Raw genomic sequence first — 20534 nt, forward strand, 5'->3', positions numbered from 1 at the left:
AAAAGAGCTTAAAAGGTGTAACTACGTAAATGGCTTTAGGTTTTAATTGGATCGTTGCAGTCTGTAGAAAAATAGCATTGAACGAATTAGTGTCACTTTTCACACCTAACTATGAAATAGAAAAATTCTCATTTACCTAAACATAGGGGAGCTGAAAATGTGTTGATACAATCCAAAATAGTCATTAAATGGTCTGTTACTGCCAACTAAGAAATATTTCAGTTTCTTAGATAGCTCACGAATAAAACGGTACAATCGATTACAACATTTTAAATATTTGTCCAAAACCTTAAACTGATACTTGGTGCGCAGCAAACCTGTAGACTAAAGGACGACTAAGAGTTTTTAGGTAAAATTGCATTACTAGAAACGAGTAAAATTTGGCTGTTAATGTATAGGCCTATTATTATATTATTATGATTTAAGTCTAAACAGTCAAACTTTAATCAAACACATTTCAGACCAAACAAACTGCAATAAATAAATATAAATAAATAATGAATATAAAAATAAATATAAAACAAGGCAGAGGTATGTGTATTCTTAGCTTATGACGGTGATCATTTTAGAATTTAAAACGGAACATTGAACTAAAATGATCGCCTATTATATTCCTCGGAACATATTTTACAACTTTGAATTGCTCTCAAAATCGTAAATACCAACGCAAAGGTAAAAAGATAGCTACACAACGTTCTTTAGCCCATTTCCGATCGTGGATCAGTCTGGTTATCCAACGAGTTGGTTGTGCACGTAAACATTCTAGTAACCATCGATTTGTCAAATATGGAAAATATATGTTCATATATGAATTTGAAAACATAGTTCAACCTTTTACCAACCTCTAATAAAACACCCGCGATGATATGCTTCGTAGGGAAAACTCAGCCGTGACAGTAACGAAAACTCGCTAACACCCTGACAAAAACGAAAACTCGCTAACACCGTGACAGTAACAAAAACTTGCTAACACACACAGTGACAGTAACGAAAACTCGCTAACACCCTGACAATAACGAAAACTCGCTAACACCCTGACAATAACGAAAACTCGCTAACACCGTGACAGTAACAAAAACTTGCTAACACACACAGTGACAGTAACGAAAACTCGCTAACACCCTGACAATAACGAAAACTCGCAAACACCCTGTCAATAACGAAAACTCGCAAACACCCTGTCAATAACGAAAACTCGCTAGCACCGTGATAGCATACAATAAATAAACACCATATTACTTTTTTTTATATTACTTCATCTATGGTGATAGTGACAAAAACTCGCTTACACCGTGACAGTAACGAAAACTTGCTAACACCGTGACAATAACGAAAATTTGCAAACTAAACTGGATGACGTTCAGTAGAATAATTACCTCACTGTACACTGTTTTGTGTTTTAAGTTTCGGATGTAATCTCTAGCCACCGAAGCAAATGGATCATATTGCGGCAGAGGCTTTATCCAGTCGTAATAAAGCTTTGACAATAATAGACTTCGGGGAAACTTTCCAGATTCTACTATCATGTGCTTTGACGATGATATAGAGTCCAATTTATTCGTTATGTTCGCCAATTACTACCACTTAGATCTAATTATTATGATGGATAGTGAAATATTATTAGTAATTTTCACGGGGATTGACATTAAATTTGCACAATCCATCCTAGATTCGGACGAGTTGCGTTGGTATCTCGCGAACAGTAAACGCTGAGCGTTATTTTGAATCTATTTTAACATCCAACGATCAACAGTTAGATTTTTAATATCTTCACATTTTCATTAAAACAGTTACTAGACGCATTAGGAACACCACATATATGAATACAACATTTATAGATTCGTGATATACAATGTTATAACCACCCACAATATATTTTATGTTTACGGAGTTATAACCATTCTAGATATTAAAGAGCCGTAGGATATTTGGAAAAGGAAAAACAATATTTTAATTGTTTCTTGTTTAACTGTATTCCAGAAGTAATTTATTCAGATCAGGGCAACTAATTCGAATTCATAGTACCGTTAAAAATAAATTTGGCTTTTACAATTTACAGACCTCACAAAAATAAGAACACACGATACTTAAAATTTTAAGATTTACAAGGAAAGAAGGAAATTCATATTTTGTTTGTATGCATTGTAATGTGTTGCATATGAAGAATGCGGTTAAGAGGTGTAGGCAAGTAAATGGATTTGTCTGCAACATCCACAATAAGTCTCCAATCAAGATTATATTCCCACAAATTGTAGAATGAAGAAGGGAGCCATTCAGCAAAATGACCCACAGCCATAGGGAACACAAGCCACATTCAGACTCCTTATAACTCTTAATTGATTGTCCACCGAGAATGAGGAAAAGAACTTGCTGCGATGACTCAACTAGTTGACTGACGATCCAGGCAATTATGTCTTAAAAAGATAAAAGATGGAATTGCGGAACAGAAAATATTATCCTGCGTAAGGAAACGTTTTGTTTATGTGTAGGTTGTGCGGAAAACTGTATCTGCAGAACACCGGATATGTATTACCAACAACACCACAATGTTCAACAATACTTGGATATGTCAACTGTCCGCGATCTTTCCAAAAGCCTCTAAATTAATGGTTTATTTAAGTTAACAATTTTCTCTTAAACGATTTCTCATTCAACGAGTCTATTTGACGGATCATTTTGTTATATTAGAAGAAAGACATTATTTCAAGCATTTTAGGAATTGAGCTTTTGAAATTCATACCAAATAATGTAGGTCCGGCAGTTCCACCCAAAACTCCTCCGTAGTTCCTTCTAACACGCAGGAAGACAAAACGCAAATCTTAAGTCATCACTATGATGTTAAAGACTGTTTCAGATGTACGATAGAAAAGGTTTCACAAATTGGCATGGTGTAGCCTAAATGAAATAAAACTTTATATAGCAGTAGATAAATTTTTCAGTGGTTTGACTGAACTATACTGTTTTGACACCTGACAGTTAACATCTGAATGGAACTAACAAATACCTAACAGCATTGTGATTTGAAGCGACGTTATAACATGGCAATATTGAATAACATCAACATACTTGGTAAATTTTAAAACTAACACTCGCTTCGTAAAATAAAAATTTACTTAATAAACAATATATTAACCAATTTTCTATCACTTTAGAAAATGTAAGCATGTATATGGCTGTATGAAAATATAATCATAAAACTAATCAGCTGTTCCAAGCAATCACGTTAACTGCCAAAACCATTTTATCTGAAGCTGAAGCAAACAAAGAATAAATTAAAAATTAATTTTGCGAAGTTGGTTATAGTAAGCGAATTTTCCATATAGGGAATCTCACGGTAAGACCTAGTCCCAGGACCAATTTGCTCTTTCTTTTAGACTGATTACGTAAAATGGCTTCTAAATAATGATATAATAATGTGGTTAGGAGCCCATAAGCATTAGGTCGACCTTTCTAGAATTCAAAAATGATTCTTATTTCACGTAAGGAGAATTTTCTCTACATTTGATAACTAACTCCACTGAAATACTATGGTTTTATATTGAAAGTGACCATTGAAAATATACTACTTAAAATATTTTAGCACTTAGTATAACGACTCCAACGACATATCGTATCCGCTGATCAACATAACAAAATTAATTGTTTGTCAAAATACTTCAATATTTCGAAAGGTTAGCGTTAGCTATGCGTTGTTATTTCAGGTGTACGAAAGCTAATTATACTCAAAACGTGGTAGCAATTGACGCTGCCACTGCCACCATGATGTCATGATCGTTGTAATAGGCTATGTATTACATAGAATTGCGTTTATTAAACTTCAACATATGTGCAAACACGTACCTAACCGAATGACGCCGTGAAAAGCAAACTTTAGGTCATCGACTACTAAAGATAAGGAAGAAGTAGACGAAATAAAAAAATATCAAACCCAATAATTTGATAAGAAATTGGGCAATATTTCTAAGATAAATAAATAAATAAAAGAATGCCATTTTTCGGCGGATTTTACTCGGGTAAGATTTCATGCATATGAAGATAAAATTCGTTCATGGTTTTGCTTATCAAATATGGTCTTTTAAGGGTGAAAAGGCGCAAGCCCTAAGGCTGCGGCCACACGGGCGTTTTTTTCACGTACAAACGCAGCGTGAAAACACGCGAAAAATATCGTTTATCGTATATCGTTCAACTTAGAGTACCGCTGTGAAAATAAATACATTAGTTGATATTGTTTTAGGACCTAAAACCCTTTACTTTAATCAGGCGTCTTTATGGCACATTCTATAAATGTCATAGTAATGGAAAATTAAATAGTAGAAACGGTTATTACCTTTCGTTGATAAAGCGAAACTCTATTTTTGTTTAGTTAAGATAAAAATGTCATCAATGTAAATAAGACATTATTACTTTTATAATGACACAATAACTCCACTGTATCCATTTCACATAACAAAGGAAATCCTAACATATTCAACTGCTGTTTATTATAATAAAACAATAGGTAGTATATTTCATCTTTAGGGCGTAAAGTGATACTTTTCGATCCGAACCCAAGTAATCAAGAAAATTATCGAGGGTTGAAAAAACACTTTTTGCCCGTGTGATGAACTAAATTTTTCGTCTATTGCACCATTATTTAAGTAAACTAAGTTACAAAACAAAAACTACTTTTAATGCAAAAATAAACTGTCAAAACGAATTTCACTCGTTTTCAATTTTGCTAATACAAAAAAATTCAATTATTTCGTTTCTTATGACTGTGTTAGTGTGAAGTATACTATCAATATGTCGAACTATTGACAATAAGGAAACCATAAGCTAAAGGCGATTAAACAACCAATACATACTGAAGTGTACAACAGAAGACTTTTACTCCCAAGGGGCTAAAAAGGATTATTACTCCCTAGGGAGTAAAAGAGTGACTTAAGACCCCCCCAACGCATGTATTAAAAAATTTCTTCAGTATGACGAAAAATGTTTAAACGTTGTAATTTCTTTTTTTAGTTTTTCAATGTGAAATTTATTAGACACGAAATAACAAAAAAAAATAGGTACATATGGGTCCAAAACCATAAAATATTACTCAACTTGGCGATAAAACTGTTCATTTTACAAAGTACTTATTTGCTTTACAGATTTGGTTGAATGTTGGATGGAATTGGATAGTAAGTAGATTAAATCACATTGCTAATGGAAGTTAAACCAACAGCTGCGGTTATTAAAGCTTTAGAAATGAAATGTTTTGATTTCAGAATTTATTTTACATACTTACTCCCATAAAGTAAACATTATAAATTTAGAACGGCATATAATGGAAAACTATGGAGTTTAACAACATTTTATTTCACACAAACATCCCCTGACACGTACAGAGCAACCAGAGAGCAACTTCATAAACTTCATAGCGGTTGGAAGGACAGCACAGGAGATGCATTTTTATGTACAGCGTGTCCCAGAACTCTCTAGAATATTTTGTATAAAATTGTTCCTTAGGTCGAGACAAATACATTTTACACCATAAACATGGTTCTCTAGTTTTAAACATAAACATGGTGACTAGTTTTTTCCTCTGTCGGTCTGATCATTCGGTTATAAATTATTTTATAACCAAAGATTGATTTAAAATAGAAACTTTAAATCTGGTACATGTGTACGTTAATGGGCAAAATAAGTATTGTTCCAGAGAGTTCCGAGGCACCCTGGATAATAGATTAGTTGAAAGGAAGCTTACATCGACTTAAGAGTTCAAGAGTTGTTGGTTTTGCAGTTTAGTGGCTATTTAACTATTTATATTTAAATGGATTCTATGAAATAATTTTTTTTACAACATTAGGTATGATTTGGTGTTCAAACCAAATAAACATTTTCGAAATTAAAACTATAAGCTATTTTGAAAGGCAATATGCTATACAGTATAACGTTTTCCGTTAGATCCCATGGATAAAATAAAATTTACAATATAAATGCACATGTATGTGTATACTATATTATTTTCTTTGTGCAAAATGTCAAGGCTAAGGTACAACAGGATACAAAAGTAGTCCGAGACAAACAAATCTTTAACCTAACCTCTCTTCTTCACATCATAATTTCAATACGTTTAATTAACAATTGTATGGGGGTTTTCGTGTTTATACCATGTTTTTGCTATTCAGCAAGGAGTTTTGAGTAAAGCTATGACCAGCCAATTTTACAAAGTTAAAACATAAAATATGTGTAGCACGACTTGGATTAAACTACTGTAACTTTTTTCACTTGCACTTATCTATTATACAAAATACTGTTCAACATTATTAAGTGTTGTGAGCTTAAAAACTTGCAGTAACACGAAGGCAATATTTCGCATATTTTTCTGCTAGCAGTACTATTAGATAACGGCTAATGTAAATTGTTTTATAATTTAAAATTTTCTTTGATATTACTAAAGATAAACAGATGTGAATATGTCTAACTCACTGTAACGCCATAGCGTGTGTTTTCCCCATAGTAGAGACGGCACAGCAGATCCGAGCAGTACTGTATCAGTACTGGCACTGGCAATGCCGGCTCCCTACATCCCAACCACTACACGCCACTACACGGCGCACGCACGCGCATGTTCTACGGTCTACCTGCACAGTGCACACACGCTATCTCTACATCAACCTGCGTCTGCGATAGTACCATTCGATAACTGATGTGAGCGATATCGATAAAAATCGTTTGGTGATCAACAGAAACACACATCTTTATCAGTGGTTCGACTATTTTGATAACTCAAGTTAGTATTGGTTACATGAGCTAAGTTATCGCTAAAAATCGTTTGGTGGTCGTCTTGGTAACTTGGGTTCATACTTGCTGATCGACAGATAACGCTACACTGATAGCTTGACCAATTTATAACTTTATTTAGTATCGACTGGATAAACTAACTAAGTACTAGAGCGAGTGAAACGACAAAATCGTTTGGTGATTCGATCATGGAAAATCGGACCAAACCTCGTTGATCGAGAGATAACACGATACAGGTAGTTCGAATATCTAAACAAATGTGATGAAAATTAGTACTGGTGTTGAAAATGACCAATTCCTTTTGATTCAAACAGACACGATAAAATCGTGTACAGGTTGGATGCCTCGTTTGACCTTTAATTTTCTCGTCCATATACCCATATGAGTCTTAGAGCTGTGCATGGAACGTGTCAATCAAAGTAAAGGATGTGTCGGTACAATACTAGAAAGAATTGCACTGTTGACGATAGTGGCATCTGGCGCTGGCGTCACCAGACTGGAACCCATGACATTGCTTGTTTGGTTTCACCTAAGGGAGTAATCTATAGTTTCACTTCTCGTCGCACTACCAACTCACCACATACGCATTTTACTACATATAAACAAAAATTGCTAGTCAAGATAAATAAGGGTTGGTTTTTCAAAATTGAGGAGTCCATCTAGGGGGATACTTATTTAGGACATGTAGAACAATTTGAAGCATTTTCCTGGAATTTAAAAAAAGTAATATTTTTTAAGCTTATTTTGCTTAGAACTTATTAGTGAGTGAAGAATACACATTTCAATTTTAAGAAATTAAAAAGGGGACATGTATTTATTTATTTGATTTTATAATCAGTTGAATTATAAAATCTTCATACAAATGCTAAACTCTAACTCACTATCATTTAAAACTCCAAATTACTAGTGAATTGTTTAGCATTTTTTTTTACTATCAAAACTATATTTTACATATACCAGAAATCTTAAGATATAGTGTATTCGAATTCACATAGATCAAATCAATATGATTCATTTACAAACAATAAAGAGATTAATGAAAAAGATTCAAATACAAACTTCATTTTAGTGAGTAATCAAGGGTTATAATCTAAACTTTTCAATAAATGTTTAAACCACTTCATAATGTGCTTCAAACAGACAGATTGACTGATTGGAATGAATTACTATTGTTTGATATAACAACAAATCAAGAGTATTAAATGTATTATATATTCCGGATTCTTTGCTAATGTGTACGTAAAATTAAGAAAACATAACATCAAATTTCAATTGTTACTATTTCATATTTATTTTCAAACATTTTACATACAGAATGTTCATTGTACCAGAAATTACGACTGGTTTTAGTATGTGCCATAGATACAGAGTGTATATACGTTGGCAACGGTAAGTGCTATTTTATTTTCTATTCGAATGGCTCGTGTATCATAAAATGCATGCTTGTCAATAAAAAAATGATCACCGTTATATAAAAAACTTCAATAAAACGGCAATACACGCCTGACACTCCAACAACTCAATCCATCAAATCATCCATTCTTTAAACTAGAGTTTTTGTCAGTTAAAATTTAATTACTAATGTTAAATTTATATACTATTTATTTGCAAAAATGAAGTAAAAAAATCACATGTACTGTATTCTGTACTCTCCATAATTTATCGTTTGCCATCAGTATAGCCTATAGCAAAGTTGGAGGGTTGTGGTTTTATTTATATCATAACAACTAGTTGCATGTTTAAAACATTAACTCTGCGAAACGTTCACCAATTTGCAAATTGTAAAACGAGACCAAACATACTATAGCTTCGTCTCGCGTATATAAATTAAATAAATAGATTACTGATTTTTTCATTTCCAATATTTATTCAGAGCCACCAAATCTTTAAAATTCTTAAGTTTTTATCTGAAAGCACAAAAAATTTAACTTTTTAAACATTTGCCTATTGGGTGTGATGATGATTGTAGTGTCCAAACGAAATCGATCACCACTTACCATCTTTTATATGTATATACCGTCTTGTGAGTAAACTGTATAAGTGTAAATATATTATTACACGTGTAATTTGACATATCTTTTGTGCTTTCAGGTAAATTAATAACACGTACAATGCAGATCAAAAAGTTATTAAGTTTTTAAACACACCCTTGATTAGCATTGTTATTATAGTGGGTTCTCAATATTACAGAAATATAATAAAAATATGCATGGACTAACATTATTTAGACTTTATTTACAGTACATTAAAGTATGAGTGTAGATATAGGGAGTTGTGTTGGAAGACGTATATTTTTAATATACCTATTACTCAACATTATTGACAAAAGATCCGTTTTCTACATACTGTAGATCCTGTTTTTAATTAATTTTTACGCTGAAATTGCGGATGCAAAATTGAGATTAATTTAGTATGCTATAAGTAGAAAAAGATTACGATGTTCTAGGTATTCAAATTCTTAGCAAGCATTCCCCTGTAAGTGGTATTAGCAAGTATTGTCCAGCACTAAACGAATAAGTTAACACACTAAAAGAACATTGATTTTTCTTTGTAACAATATACATTTTCATCCTCTCCAGGACCAACCGATAGTTGCTCATTGGTATTAGACAACTGTCGAATATCATTCAATGGAGGAGAAAACCGTGTTGGTAAAATTGTTCAGGAGTTTTTTAAACACTGTATGTCAACTAACTTACAACAGTAAAATTAAATAATACAGTATAAAATGTAGTTTTTTTTTACTGCATATGCAAACTTTTCGCGACAGCGTTTATCTACATCAATTAAAACTATCGGTACCGCGCAGTTACATGGTATACTGATAACATCGTGTACACTGTCCGCAATACCATTATCTTACCGACTATCACACCATAATCACCGTTGCACAACTTAGTTTGCAGACACCATTGTACCGTACGCAGAATGTCATCTAATCGACGTTACAACATACTAAAACATCTAAACCATCTCGGCTTATATAAAAAACAGCTAAATCGCATCCGTAGAGTTGTCTAATCGATAAAAACGTATGAACATTGCTTATCGTTTTTAACCGATAACAGATTATTGGTGTTACCGTATCGGTACCGAAACCGACTAAATATTGCTGTTTGTCTTTAATCTGTGAAATATCGAGTATTGTACAGTGCTAGTGCATTGATAAGCGAAAAAAACCCGTCACCTCAAGATCATGAATTTTATCGATACAACATACAACTACTACATCGTGATTCCACCAGCAGCGGTTTTAAGATAAATGCATTCATAAAAATTGTTCAGATAAATTGTCGTATATGTACCAAAAGCATATTTAACACACCGCAACCATTGACTAGCCGCCACCGGCCGCCACTCACTTGTTGATGTTACAATAGCGTTGAACTCGCAGTAGTGCCAGCGTTACGAATGAATCGACCTAAAGTGTACCGAGATGCAACAGGTTACTTTCCGTACAATCGTATCGAGTCAAACCAATGACGACAATATCGCCAATATAATTGTAAATGTTGTTGGTGTTGTAAATTAGAGTGGCGTGTAGAAGGGGCGAGGGAAAAGCTCTCAAAACCCCTGAGAGTCACACCACTTTACTTTGTATCACGTATGGTATTAATCCAACGGCTATTAACTGCTGAGATGACTGTTCGAAATAATAAAATCGACGATGGTGGGGAAATGGTTCTTGTGTATAAGCAACACTTCAAATCACGATCCATACCGTGCATACAAATATAAACAATTGTGAATAGTTGTAAAGCATCTATGCAAAAAACCGACAGCAATATCACTTATCTATCAATAACTGTACGAGATAGCAATGTACTTACTGATATCAAATAACACCTATAATAACCGACTAAATAATCACCAGAACACTAATACTTGTACCGAGAACTTATTGATTACCGCCCACCAACGAAACAATAGCCGAACTACCAATATATACGCTTAGTTAGGGAACGTATCGGGTGGCTCCGGAGTAATTAGCGCAATTCAGGAATACCCGACTACCTAACTCAGGTCACTTGGCGCAATCAATGCCCACCCGAGGATAGCTTTTTCACTTGATTTATTTTTTAAAGGCATATTTTTTAGGTATTAAAAATGAAATGACTATCCCAACCCTACCCAACATGACCCAATTCGCATTTAAAGAGGTTAGTAGCAGCCAAGATATTTTACCCATAAAAACATGGATATCGTAATCGTATGGCAAACTACAAGTACAAACTCCTAAGCCAATCTACTTTTACCGAAATACCATTTCGAATACAATTTAGGTAACAAAACATCACAATCCACCACAATTTTGCATATATACTCGTAGCCGTAATAAAAAAAAACGTTGAATTGCGACATCGTATCAAACAAGCCAGTACAATATCTCCAAATAACCAGAATCGGTATTACTTTATCGATGATATCGTATTGACCCGACTACATCGCTATTCACCGATTCGACCACAGCCTCCCAAGGTCGACCAGCGCAAAGTCATCTCACTACACTGGGACATATCCGCAATTTAATTTCTGACTTTCCAACGTCTAGGGCTCCGCCCCACCACCTTCGGGTTTTCCACTACAGTTGGGTTTTTGAAAACTCCACATTTACCCGTAAACGATTCCTGGTTGTGATATTATACAGTTGTCAAACAAACGGTTTAACTATGTGTGTTCGAAGGACGAACGATAACAAGAATGCAATCTATATAAAGCGGTTGTTTCCGGTTTGGTGTTCAGTGTAATCAGTTAATAACACACGTAGACACATTGTTAGTGTTTATGTCAATCCTTGATGAATATATACCTTTTTGTACGGAGGTTAGATCCTTTTTTCATTCGACCAATAGGCATTTTGTTTGAGTCAGTCTGTAAATTAAAAACACAAGTTGTATTAGACATTGTTTGCCTTGCCAGACGTCGGGTTAGTTTTGAATCATGCTTCTTTTTAGTGAAATTCCCTTAGTTAGTAATTGCAGAGAGGAATATCTAGAGACTACACTGAAGTGGTACCTTTCTCTGTAGTAATTGATCCGTTTTTTCGTCAAACAAAAATTCCAATATTAAATATTAAAAAGTACTTTATTTAGTTATTCACCAAACACACCAAATTTGTAAACTTTGGTTCACTATTGTGCATTATAAAAAATCACGCAATATATTTACACCGTTTTTACACATAGTTCCGTGGCATAGTAGTAGTTAGTCGGTTTTGTGTTTAGTGCATTACAAAGTATTTAGTTTTGTTTTATGAATGAATATAAATCAAATGTATTTATGAATGAAATGGAACAAGGCATTTGATGAACCCAGTAATGATCACCCATAAATGATGGTAGCAGTTTTATAATTAAAAGTGGGTTTTGCATTCCAAGCAATTCATTTTTTGTTCGTAAACGTGACTAACTTTTTAAAACCAGAATTTGCACTTATAGTTATCAGGTAATTTACCTTAAAAACTAATAAAACAAGGGTCCTTGGAGTCTAGCGGCCATCTTGGATAATTTCAAACCGCTGCTGAAGAGCTATTTATCGTCCAAAAATAGGTTTTCAAATGTCAAAGTGATTGTGATTTAAATATCTAGTAAACTGTGCGATTAGAAATGTTCTTTGTAATTTTGAATTGTTCTCCGAGGGAGTCCATGGAAGCTAATGGCCATCTTGGATTTGCCCGCCAAAAAATCAATGTTAATTTCGTTAATTTCAAACAGCCGCTGAAGAGTTATTAACCGTCCAAAAATATTTTTTAAACAACAGAGTGATTGTAATTTAAATTTCTAGTATACTATGGGATTCGAAATTTTCTTTGTAGCTCTTTAATTGTTTTATGAGTTAGAAAGTCTAGGCTCCAAGAACTCTAATTTTTCGTAATTATATGCAACGCGTTTGTATTTTAGCTTTAATTATACACATGTACAGTTTGAATGTACATCAATCACGATTACAACAATCTCTTTACTGTCCAACGACCATCACTTCAGCTGCAACCAGCAGTATTTTCATTGAATCGAACGAACCTCTCATCTTAAAATTCTGCAAGACATTAATTAGACAAACAAAAACACTGATACAACATTTACCCAAGATCACGAGTTGGACAAACTCAAACCGATTCCCTTAACATCGCCGTGCGCTTCGTCAACGGTAACCTCAAAAACATACTGACACGATCCGGAAGCTGGAATGTCCTTCACGAGCATCAACCGCAGGTAAATTAGAATGCGAGGTACGGCAAAGATTGGTCAAGGTGGAGGGGTTTCGTGGTAACCGTCCTAGTCTCGTAGGCCAGGTAGCACGTGTATACGCTTATACTTTAACGTTGCTTTCGTCTAGTGATTCATAGATGCACTGAAAAGCGCCGTTGTTTTGTCTGCGTACAGCCACAGTCTACCAATCTACCTCAGTATTCTGTGGTGCGGTGCCGTGGATTTTCCCAACACCCCTCGCCCAACGTCAGGACTTTCCAATAGAGACTTGATTTGCAGCGACTCATAATGTACTCATAATGTAATTCGTACTGCGTATGTACTACGTGGAAATAAACTATTCTGTATTTGTAAAAGAGTATAACGTTTAATTTTCATTTAACGTATTTTAATTATTAATTTACAGTCGTATGTGACTTTTTAAAGATTTTTAAAATCGTCTGGCGTTTTATTGCACTTCAGTTGTTTGTCCGTATACAAAGATATACTAGGTTTATTTTTCATCGGTAGATTGTTAACCACTTTTTTTATTTTTCGACTAAAATTCAAAACAATTCCTAAACTGTTGCTACGCTTTGAAACACTTCTACTCTTTAGGATAACACAAACTTCTACTGGAGTTTTATACGTCAGGCAAAATAAGAAAATAAGTAAAATAAATAATAGTATAAAATATTAACATAGAAAATGTAGTTAACTAATGTAGTAACCCCAACGTAAAATGTTATTAACTTATTCATATTTCAACCCAGCATTTAACATTTTAGAATCATAAACCTCTGCGACTGGTGTAGATTTTCATTAGTAATTTTACAAAAGAAGATACAGTGAGTAACTCGAGTATAAATAATGAAGCATTTCTAATAACTACAGAACTACCAACATTAATCAAGGATTCAAAACCTCTCCAAACTCTAATTGCGTCAGTTTTCGTAATTATTAAACGGAGAATAGAGGAAAATCTAAATTAATCAAATCTATAAAGCGGTATTCAACCGATTCAGAAATTATGTAATTATCACCATAAAATGCATGTTATAATATAAACAATGTTCACTGAGCTATGAATATCAAGTAGCATATTGTGTTAACTAGAAAAACTTCAAACCAATAACTTAACGTTGTGTATCAACTTTAATCGTCATAACTAATTAAATAGGTCGACGAATTCAATCTTGAATTATAAATCTTGAATTATTCAATCTTATTATAAAAGACAAGCACAATAAAAAAAGACACAGCAATCAAATTAAAATTATAAAGCAATTAAAGTCCTTGTGAACAATATTCGCTAACTTTAGAAAATATTCCGTCTGCCGGAACCACAAAGTTAAAGAAACATTTAAACTGAGAGGGTCATAACATTTAAGCCTACATTGTTTTAGAAACTTCGTTTTAAACATACTATGGTTTTATCATTACGTGCTGATATGATAAATTGGATATAATATTATGTAGATTAAAAATTTATCATCGTATGGTTTTGTTTTAGGGAGATCCCAAAGGAGAAAAATTGTATTACCTTTTTATTAATGTGAGAAATGTGGAAAGTTTTTCGAGTGCAGCAAAGGCACTTTGCGCTCGCGTTACACATTATATTTTTCCTACTGTTACCAAAAAGCATATAAATAATCGCAGCTGATCGTAGTCATAGTATAGAATAAATAAATACCATCTATATTACTTCATCTATGGTCGTAGTATCTTTAAGTGTTGTCAATTATTTTTCAAATTATTTTCAAGCGTACACTTATTACGTACATAAAAGCACACTGTTTTGTGTTGTTTGGATGGAATACTGGAGTGCGGCAAAAAAATGAGCAAGGCAAAAAAAGAGTGCGGCTAAAGTAAGTAAATGCAGCAATTAGATTCTTTGCGTGCTATATCAGTGCAAGGAAGCCAAGGAAGCCCATCTTCGTCAGGTAACTGTAGGAAAAATTTGTTGTCCCATTTTTGCACCCTTGTACAGTATAATGTAAAATATCACAGATGAAAGTAATTTTAAAAGGCATTTCAATTTGCATGCCTATTCTATTCAAAGTTCGTTTCTCTGTTTTTGTTTTCCTCTCTCACTATTTTAATCTTCCGCCAGTGAGATTCGCAAGAACGTCTGAATAACCATGTTTGCTGCATCCTCTTTTACTTTTCCTCATATAATCAACTTAGGTGGTATACATTTATTGAAGTTTTCTTTGTTCGTAATCATCACTTTCCTTTCTAAAAAAAAAAAAAAAAAAAAAAAACAACTTGTAATTCATTAGCGTGATGTTTATATTTTGTTGCATTTTTTTCTTCCTTTTATTGTCTTGTTTACAACTGTGTAATAGACGTTCATTATGTACCGTTTAAAAATTCTAAATATTAAGGATTTTATATAGTGGATTGTAAATCTTAGTTTGAAATATAGCTGGGTTTATTTGCAAAAATAGCTTGTTGCAAAATTTCAATGCAAGGGTTTTTTCACAAGTATAATTTGTAACATAATAAGCGTGTGCTTCGGTTAATTCTACCAATAATAAGTTTTAGAGTCACGCTGTTTTTTTTTATTTTTGCAATGATGCCGACTTACTTCAGCACAATGATGTGTGGTTTGAGCAGTGTAAAGCTAAGTAAAACAATGAGATCAGAACAAAACGAAAGAACAATAATAATCAGCTACGGAGTCTACGATACACTAGTGAACTTGACTTGTGCACCCGGCACTACTGAAAGATTGCGACCTAACTCTGTATACAGTGTCTGCGTCTGCAGTCAAAATGTGGATCAGCTGTTTTGGTGCAAAGAATCAACTGTAGATCCTACATATCCTGAAGTTACTAGGTTAGCAAAATGGTAAATTATACACTATTCCCCTGGCTTTAAGAATATTTCGTAGCAGATTTCTTCTATGTAGCATCAGTAAGAAGTAGATCGCATAGAAAACAAACTACTGGATTGCATAGAAGCTGTGTACATCCAAACTCATTTAATGCACTAGGATGAGGGTGGACCTAAAAATGCATTTTCAAACAGAGTTCGTTTATGGACCCATTTAGGATTTGACTTTAAGTTGTTTCCACCACAATTTAAAATGGTTGGTCCTAAAGAGGCACGATGTTCACTTACATGATTCATATATCCATAACCTTACTACCATTGGAATGATGAAAACATCTGATAACTATAAACGTGGTTTATCTGCTTCATTTTCGCCATTAGGAAGTAATACAGAGTGTTTTTGTAACGCACAACCCAAATTAAAAGTACTGTGAGACACATTTTATTGACAAAACAAACTTATATTTGGGTATCCCTGTTTTCTTTAATTCATTGTCGATCAGCTGATATGCGTTGTTGCATAGTTTTCTATAAGATTTAGTGTTACACTATAGGGAATTTATTGTAAATAAGACAATTGGGGTTTCCCCAATCTCGAAGAGTTAGAATAATAAGTTTCAATTAAATAATTTGTTTTATGCCAAGAAAGGTTTGAGATTAAGTTTCCAGGTGCGATTTCAGTTCCTAATAAAACAAACTATTGTTGACATTTACAAATTTAAGAAAAGCGAATCAGAATTTAAGAAAAACTCAAATTTTTAGATTTAAGTGAAAATCAAATGACGCAATTGGAAATTCGCTTAGTTCACAGGCTTGCTGAAACGGATTATTTTATTTTACTACGGATACAAAAATTATACAATGGTACAAAAGGAAACCAAATCCGCAGTAAAGAAAAAATACCCCCGTCGCAGTAAACCTGCAGACTAAGCGAATTTCAATTAGATTTTCACTTAAATTTTAACTTAAATTATGTGTCTTATTTACAATAAGTTGGTTCACAATAACAAAGAACCTCATAGATAACTATGCAACAACTCATATCAGCTGATCGGCAATGAAATAAAGAAAACAAGGACACCACAATATAAGGTTGTTTTGTCATTAACATGTGTCCAGTACTTATAATTTGGGTTGTGCGTTAAAAAACACCCAGTAGAATATTTACTCCCGGATTATGACACGGATACTAATATAGTTCTGAGTTTGAGTCCCGCATTTTAAGATCAACTCATACTCGTTGAAGAGTTTGTCTTGTTCTGAAAAAATTGATCAAGTCTATAAACATTACGAATAAAAATCAAGTATACTGCAAGCGCAGGAGAATAGAAATATTCAAACAGGTTTCTACATTCGCATAAGCAAACTAGTACTGAAGTTAACAGATAAAACAAAAATGCAACAAATGTGTTTTGATGACGTAGATCCGAGCCACTGACGTCATAAGTAGCTCTCAAAGTCAAATGACCTTGTCTTGTGACTTAACCTACCAGCACGACCAGAAAACAGGTCCTTCTACTTCCCGCGCTATAAAAGCCTTCCTATTTTAATCCGAATACCCCTGCATTAGTAAGATTCTCTCCCCAATCCTGAAAAGTAGTTTTTAAAAATGAATATAATCTTCCGACAAGGGAGTAGCCCTTGCCGTAGTCACTGCACTATTCAGTTTTAGGGTACACAAGAGCAAAATCTATACGTAAATTATATGTTAGTAAGTCTAATCAGACAAATAACAACTTTTAACTAAATTGTATGAAATAGAGATATCTTGCGATTGTAAAGTCGCACAAGTTTGTTTAATTTCGCTAAATAACCAATTTAGGCTTCATATGGGGGGGGGGGGGGTTACGACCCCAAAAACAGCTTAAGGCTATGGTATTGTAACTGAAATATACTGGGGAGAATATAACAGTCATTATTGCCGTCAAAATTAGCTTTAAACGTTTAAATATTAAAGACAGCCAGTTTAGTATACAAGTATTACATATTTATTATACTCCAATTGGTTATGGATATTAAAAGCGGTAGATGCATTGCATTGTCTCCCATGTTACCCTTGCAAAGGAATAATTTATTGACAAAGATAGCTGTAAGATTCGTATATCTAGAATTTGGCAAGTTATAGTAGTTTACGCAACGATTACGTAAAGATAGTTTTAACGACACGAGTAGAAAATTTAAGGTAGAAGCAGCCTTGGTCTTAAAAACTTCTACGAGTACGCGAGTAGAGTACCTTACCTTACCTATGACAGTGTTTTAATTACTAAAAATCACTACTCGTAACTTCTGAGAGGTTATGTTTTCGTTTATAACCTCTTATTGCCACTGACAGTGATGCAACGAAACACTGCACCAAACACTAACTGCACCACTCAACAATTTTAAATTGGTCTAAACAGCTGATCAGTTGAAGTTCGAGTCATTACAATTTTACTTCTCTCTCAATCCTTGAACCTCATTGGTCCGTTATCCGTGTTGTTAAGTAAAACTATGCTGTTATATTAAACTTTTCAAATTCTATGAACTGAACTGAAACGGCTACTTAAAAAAACTGTCGAAGGTAAATTTATTTTCTAAATTAAAAAATACAACCTCAATTTCTTTATTCTGTGTCGCAGAAAAGGTAACTATTCTTATGCTATTTATATCTGAAAAAGTAATGTGACTTTGCTTTTACTGTGAACCGGTTGAAAAAGTCTTATAAACAATAGCTTAACGTTTGTTGGTTTTCTGCGACGGGTGTTTATGTATTGGTGTCGATAAAATGAGGCCTATAGGCAACGTCGTTAGTACGATTTTAAACTCTGAAAACTACTAAAACAACATATTTACAGAAGAAACCCTATTTTAGTGTTGGTCGACCCTTAAAACAAGGTAATCATTGACCTTTCTAAAGCGGCTTTAATGATTTTGGTAAACAATTGTTTTTGTGTTGTTCTTTTATACTTTATGGCACAAACACGATGACACCACCCGCATATCAGTAAAGCATTGGGGTTCAAAAGTTATCACACCTTAATGATAACTGAACTATCGCAAAGGAATAACAATATCGCTATCCTAATGTTTGTATACGTCAAAAGTGTTAAATCTATAATACTGTACATTGATGACTTCATTTGAATTTTACTCAACTAACCGATTCTTGTGCGTTGCATGAAAAACATAAAACGGATGCTTTGTAATTTATTTGTACGTATATTTTGATAAACAGCTATTTTATAATTAGGTAATGTACATGTACAGTACCTTTCGACCAAATATTAATTGAATTTGGACTTAACAGAAAATAAAGTTTCACTATATGTTTGTATATGAAAAAGAATACATATACAGTACATAGTACAAAGTCAGCAGTTTTACTTGTAAAAAATACTGTTTTGACGAAATTTACAATTTACAGATAAACTAGCAAACAGGATAAAAATTTTAAGACATTTGCAATACATTCACACTGGTAACACGTGATAGATATGTTGGCATTGTTGGACTAAATTGATCGGATTGCTTTTACAGTATTTTTTTTTACGAGTGCACCAGTTTTTTTTTAAAGGTGCGAACATGTTACATTCAATTTGGAATAAATTTAGTACAAATATGTAATACTACGTTTATTCGACGAGTTCGCAAACCAGCACGATCGGACATTTGGGACGGGTTCTTATGGGACATTTTTTTCCATCAAACCATACAATTTTACATCATCTTCCTCAACTTTTTTTAGAGACTAAACAAAATTATTTAGAGTACTGAAGCGTTGTTGAACAATCAATGGTTACGGAGAAAATTAAAAAATGTGCATTTAACATTTCCAGGCGATTCTTATGAGGAATAAGTCAACTGTTTTAGTTTGCTTGTTTATGGGTATGTTTTGATCAATTCGGAAAAATTATTGATTAAGCTATTAACATTTTACTAAGATACTTATTTATTACCTTTATTGTAGGACCAAACCTAAGTACTCTTAAATCTAAAGTTGTTTTTTTTTACAGGGAATAAATATAACATGTTTAATCAAATAGTTTAGCAAAGATCCTACGGATCCTATGCCTATCGGGCAGATATAAATTCGCTTAATCTACAGGTTAGCTGCAGCGGTGGTATTTATTATTTTTTACTTAACAGTTCTTAACATCTGCGAAGTAGTTGGTTTGTATTTCATTTCATCGAAATGTAAGCAGCTCAAAAGCTCATTAAATTTGTAATCACTAAATCAACGTGTAAGAAAAGTCACCAAGTCGTGTGATTTCTTAAATTTTAGGTATCTACTCGTAAATGTCTACGGTTTAATCAAAATACGGATAAGAAAAAGTGGGCCAACCGGTCTAGTAGGACTAACACCCACCAGACCTGACCAACCACTAACTAGCCGCTTTGGCCGCCTTTCCAGCCCAACTACTCCAGCCATATTTGAGTGAAATCACATTTATACAGTTACCAATATTTAACGCGGTAACTGTACGCAAGGTATAGCCATAAACTACAAGTGAAAAAGAAGTTTCTGAGGACCATACAACGAAAACGCTGAGAACCCAGACTTAACCATTTCGATGCTAGATTTTTTTTATAATTTTCCGAAAATGCTAGAGTTATTTATTTATTTCGTCCAAAAAATGATAGGCTTGCCACGGGGGTAAAAAAAATCTGTAAAGATAAAATTGTTCATCTCAAAAGTGCTAAGGAACGATATATCGGGCCTCGATGGTATGAGGAATCAACAGAAACCATAGCTTTTTCGAA

The 20534-nt window shown here is 33.5% G+C and overlaps 1 protein-coding gene across 3 annotated transcripts in view; it reads right to left on the bottom strand.

The window, feature by feature from the left end:
* Window positions 1-20534, bottom strand: part of LOC128997896 (uncharacterized) — a 91422-nt gene that overhangs the window by 48007 nt on the left and 22881 nt on the right. The window contains exon 2 of one of the 3 annotated variants that reach the window (XM_054423685.1): window positions 11579-11640. The exons of 1 other annotated variant lie outside the window; for it this stretch is intronic. In XM_054423685.1, coding sequence (XP_054279660.1) covers window positions 11579-11625 — 47 coding nt within the window. In that variant the 5' untranslated portion in view covers window positions 11626-11640. Of the gene's footprint in view, window positions 1-6453; window positions 6576-11578; window positions 11641-20534 lie in introns of those variants that run through there. One more of the 3 variants, XM_054423686.1, reaches the window with a different exon arrangement.

The sequence above is a fragment of the Macrosteles quadrilineatus genome, unplaced genomic scaffold (genome assembly GCF_028750875.1).
Source record: "Macrosteles quadrilineatus isolate MER2022 unplaced genomic scaffold, UCM_ALF_1.0 Scaffold_7__1_contigs__length_78375512, whole genome shotgun sequence".
In the NCBI taxonomy this organism is placed as follows: Eukaryota; Metazoa; Arthropoda; class Insecta; order Hemiptera; family Cicadellidae; genus Macrosteles; species Macrosteles quadrilineatus.